The sequence below is a fragment of the Gossypium hirsutum genome, chromosome D03 (genome assembly GCF_007990345.1).
Source record: "Gossypium hirsutum isolate 1008001.06 chromosome D03, Gossypium_hirsutum_v2.1, whole genome shotgun sequence".
Classification (NCBI taxonomy): Eukaryota; Viridiplantae; Streptophyta; class Magnoliopsida; order Malvales; family Malvaceae; genus Gossypium; species Gossypium hirsutum.
The window spans coordinates 6,478,736-6,483,256 of record NC_053439.1 but is presented as its reverse complement, the minus strand read 5'-3'; the positions used below and the strand labels follow the sequence as shown (position 1 = coordinate 6,483,256).

Here is a 4,521-nt window from a genome sequence, read left to right as displayed (position 1 = left end):
ATTCCATTTAACACTTAATTTCCACCACATAAACACTTGGCCGAATAATCCTAAACTAGCAAAACTCCACATTTGTTCATACCATCTTTTAAATTCACATGTATATTTTATTTTTACATGAACCATAGCCGAATCGTTTTAACCATGAGTAACATAACAAGCATAAATCATGCTTATGGATATACCATGGCTGATTCAATCTAATCACATCCAAAATCATCAACCATTTTCAATGCATATAACATATATAAACATGAATAAGTTTCATATAATCTCTTAACACATTAATTTCTTTCATCAACAATCTTTTGTTTCTTTATCCATCAAAACTTAAAGGTAAGAAAAAAATCAAGTTCTTCTCACACATACCATAACCGAAAGTTCCATCTAACACTCTAAATTCGAAATTTTAGTATGGCTAGGTAAGAAAAACGTGATGATTAACCTGAACAACTAAGATTTCAAAAGAAAGATTAACAAAATTTACTAACCTCCTCTTCATTCAAAAGGCCGAATGCCTTTGCCCCCCTCTTTTTCTTCTTCTTGTAGGGCTAAGAAGAACAAGGTAATAACCCCCTTTTTTTTTACTTCTTTTATTATCCTTAGTATTTCTTTTATTATTTCCTTTCCTTTACATAAAATAATGACCACTTCATGGAAATTTACCACATATTCTAATATATGCTCCATCATGGCCGGCCACTATGTATAAAAGAATGAGTATTTGACATGCAAAGCCATTATTCTCACTACATGCTTTAATAGGTCCTTATAAATTAACCTATCACATTTCAAAATTTTCTCACATAAGTCCTATTTACTAAAATTCACCTACAATTAAACAAAATTCAAATATGAAATTTTCACACATGCATATATACATATAATAAGCATCAAATATGACAGCTAATTATTTTTATGACTCGGTTTAGCGGTCCCGAAACCACTTCCCGACTAGGGTCAATTTTGGGCTGTCACAGTTTGATTATATTGACTTCCTTCCAGTATGAATAAATACCTAAAGTTTCATTAGCCTTCCTTTTGTGCGTGATCTGTTGTGTTCCTTGAATTTTGTCTAAGCGTGACTTAACTCTTGATGGGAACCCGTTTTTTATGTGAGGTATCTATGAATTTGACTCCTTCATGTTTGCGACCTCGAAATTACATGCGGACCCTTATTAGTGAAAACCTTACTTGTTTGCGAGCCGAGTTGAAGTATGCGACACCTGGTTGTATGGTCTTTCTTGATGCGAACCCATGTATGTTAATTATGTGAACCCATGTTGCATATTATTATGTGAACTTATGTTATTATGGAACCCATGTTGTATGTTATCATGCAAACCCTTGATATTAAGTTTTAAATACTTGTGTATTTTTATTCGAATATGCAAACTCTGAAAATCATTATGCTAACCTTAAAGTGTTTGTTGTTTATTGACATGCGAACCCTTCCCCTTTACGTAAACTTTATGTGCTCGCATGTTTTATATTCCATGCATGTTATTATTACATTTCGTTGCATTATGATAACTTAGCATATTTTATGCTGCAAAACCGTGATGTGTTGAAGGTTAGGTTGGAATTTAATGGAGAGTCACTCCGGTAGCTAATATGGCATGCCGGATTCGAGTCGAGCCAACTTGATTGGGTCTGAAGTGTTACAATTTTGCTTATGTACGAATATATATATATTTATGTATATATTAAATTTGAATATTAATTTTTTTGGCAAAAGAATATTTAAGAAAATTTCGACTTAATGAACCAGGCCGGCCGGACGGAGAAAACACATAAGTAAATAAAATATATTTAAAAAAAAATCGGATTGTAACTCAACAAATACTCGAATATGTGTTTGGATAAAAGGAGTGAAAAGAGGCAAAAGTAAAAGCCAAGGACATCGGAAGAAAATTCAAGTTGCAGACGTAAATCGGGAATCCATGTTGAATAGACTGAAATTGCAGCCACCTGATTTCAGCGCCACTTTCATCAATGGCGCGTCCCCAACTAACATCAGCCCAAACCGTCGTGTCCGTAATCTCCGCCTTCCGCTCCTCCGCTACGGTTCTCCTTCCGTCCGATCGGAGTATGGTTCAGCTTCGCCTCCGCCGCCTTCATCATTATCTGAGCCGTCGGTTTCTACTCATTATGTCTCCTCCGTCGGATCTCCCTCTCTCCAGCTCTCTCAATGGTCCCTTACCAATCGCCACATCCTCGTGCTTAACGTCGTCGCCTGCGCTGTTAGTTCTCCTTAATTGTATCTATTTTTAGTTCCCTTAATTTTGTTGCTTATTGTTTGAAACTTGTAATTAGTTAATAAAGTTGTAGCTAAGGTTACTGCAACTTGAAATCATCATTGGACAATATTATTCATTTGAAGAGAAAAAGAAATACTCATAAATTAGCTGGTCATATATGAAGTAATTCAGCACTCGTACATTTGGCTTATTGAGATTCCCTGCTCAAAGAACTGATTTCGAGCCTCTTACCAATTTTTCATAGTGATCCCTAGATATCAAATGGGACTATAGTTGATGCCCTTGAACTCATGATTATTGAATTTAATTTGAGGAACCATAGATAGAGAATTCATGTTTGGTTTGTTATTCCTAGAAGGTATTTCTAGTTCTTGGCTAAAGCTCAAGTTCTTTATTGCTCCAGCACTTAATTCTATGAACAATTGACAAGGTTTTCATCTTTTCAAACTTGCTTGGAGATCTCTTGGGTTTGGAAGATATGGTTTGCATGTAACTGCTATCACATTGAAATCCTCTGCCATTCATGTAGGGTTGTTAGTAATGTTGTATACCCAAAGAAAGAATCAGGTGCCATTGACCTGGACTTTTGATTTTCCGTGAAATATCCATGTTAGATTCTTATATCTGACACATAGTTTGGACATGTGTTTGAGGGTATGATCCTTGAAATATATAAGAAAAGAACTTTGACAAAATTGAGCATATATGCATAGGATACTTGCCCATATCTGGCTTTCATATGAGTCCAAGTAATATAAGCTTATAACAAAAGTCACCCGGTTGTCATTTCAAATCTATTCCACTTGTGTAAACATTTATTGATCCTACAATCCATGGAACGAATATACAAGGTACAGTTTCTGGTTTTGAAGATTTATTAGTTCAAATGTTTTTGTGGAGTGCTTTTTCTCACTCTATTAAGCAAAGCATCAAACAGAAGCAAATTGTGTTTTGAAGTGACATGTTATAATTCCAACAATCAAACAATCAGCAAATTGTGTTTTGAAGTTACTGTATGTCATAATTCTGACAAATCTACAAATCTTTTCTAGGTGGCAGTTTCAGCAACTTGGCTTTTTCTCTCTGCAATCCCCGCGCTTCTGGTTGGTTACCTTGAACAGCATCAGGTTCAGTGATATTAGCATTTCAATGATTAATGTTACAAGTTCTAAAGGATATTATTTGTCCTTGTCTGTTCTGTATGATTTTTTCTGAAAGGCTTTCAAGAGAGCAGCCGAGTCACTAGAGAAGCTGATGGATGTCACCAGGGAAGAGCTTCCTGATACGATGGCTGCTGTACGATTATCAGGCATGGAGATCAGTGACTTGACAATGGAGCTTAGTGATTTGGGGTTAGTATTTTATTTGATCTTTTAAGGACTCCTGCATCTCTTCTCTCTTCTGTTTCTATTTTGCCCTTATACATTTCTATCTTGAAGTCACAGTAACTAATAGTTTATTTGTGTTACAGACAGGAGATTACTCAAGGTGTTAGAAGCTCAACAAGAGCTGTTCGCTTAGCTGAGGAGAGATTGCGGGGGTTAAAAGACATTGCTTCATCAGGTTATCCTTACATTTGCTGTTGTTTTAGTTACTTGCTGCAAGTTCTCAAATGGATACCAATGAATTTTACTTTATTTTTACTTGATTAGCTTCGGTGCAGGTGGTAGCCAGTCAGAAAACTGAAGTATCAGGGCCAGTATTGGCTCGAACTGCAAGAAACATACGGGAGGGAATTGTAAAGGGTCGAGCCATATTTCAAATATTTTTCACGCTTACCCGATTTTCAAAGATGGCTCTTAACTATTTTGGGAGTCGAGGTAAGCAGTAGAACCATGGAGGCAAGCTTTGTGTTAGGGAAGTTAGGAAACATGTCATGTCTAAATCTTGTCGTCTACTGTTACGTTTGTTTGTTTCCGAGTGTGCTGATTTAATTGTGTTACCGCTGGTTTGCTAGTAGGCTTTTTGGCACTAATGTTACTTCAATGATGTTAGTTTCAGGATTTAAAAAACTCTGAATCATTGAGTGTCGAGTATAGCAACCTTAAGTTTGATTCAACATAGAGATATTTCAATCATATCCAGGGAGGGCTCCATAATAAATGGGGATAAGGGAGAACATGGTTAATTGAAAGTAGAAGACAATCAACCCATAACAAAGTGAAAAAGGGAACAAATCAGTAGGTCACCAAACGCTTCTTCTACCTTTTTTAGTGCCCCACTAAATAATGCTATCACGGTCGAATGCTGTTTGATTTGT

The 4,521-nt window shown here is 36.0% G+C and overlaps 1 protein-coding gene across 4 annotated transcripts; it reads left to right on the top strand.

Annotated features, from left to right (window-relative positions):
• The first annotated feature begins 1,775 nt into the window (after window positions 1-1,775).
• Window positions 1,776-4,320, top strand: LOC107950376 (uncharacterized). Of its 4 annotated transcripts, none has more exons than XM_016885223.2 (5): window positions 1,776-2,243; window positions 3,314-3,364; window positions 3,480-3,613; window positions 3,733-3,824; window positions 3,925-4,320. In XM_016885223.2, exons 1-5 carry the CDS (start codon window positions 1,944-1,946, stop codon window positions 3,945-3,947), a joined length of 600 nt encoding a protein of 199 aa, XP_016740712.1. In that variant the 5' UTR covers window positions 1,776-1,943; the 3' UTR covers window positions 3,948-4,320. The 4 variants fall into 4 exon arrangements, with proteins under 4 accessions (XP_016740712.1, XP_016740711.1, XP_040945625.1 ...); XM_016885222.2 differs by having other exon boundaries at window positions 3,914-4,320; XM_041089691.1 differs by having other exon boundaries at window positions 1,797-2,243; window positions 3,314-3,388.
• Window positions 4,321-4,521: the final 201 nt, after the last annotated feature.

What these genes read in the sequence shown, in the direction of transcription:
- LOC107950376 (XM_041089690.1), top strand. Translation starts at nt 1,944, where the DNA reads ATGTTGAATAGACTGAAATTGCAGCCACCTGATTTCAGCGCCACTTTC. An exon ending in TTAACGTCGTCGCCTGCGCT is followed by an intron (nt 2,244 to 3,313) that starts GTTAGTTCTCCT and finishes AATCTTTTCTAG; the next exon opens with GTGGCAGTTTCAGCAACTTG. An exon ending in AAAAGACATTGCTTCATCAG is followed by an intron (nt 3,825 to 3,913) that starts GTTATCCTTACA and finishes TTACTTGATTAG; the next exon opens with CTTCGGTGCAGGTGGTAGCC.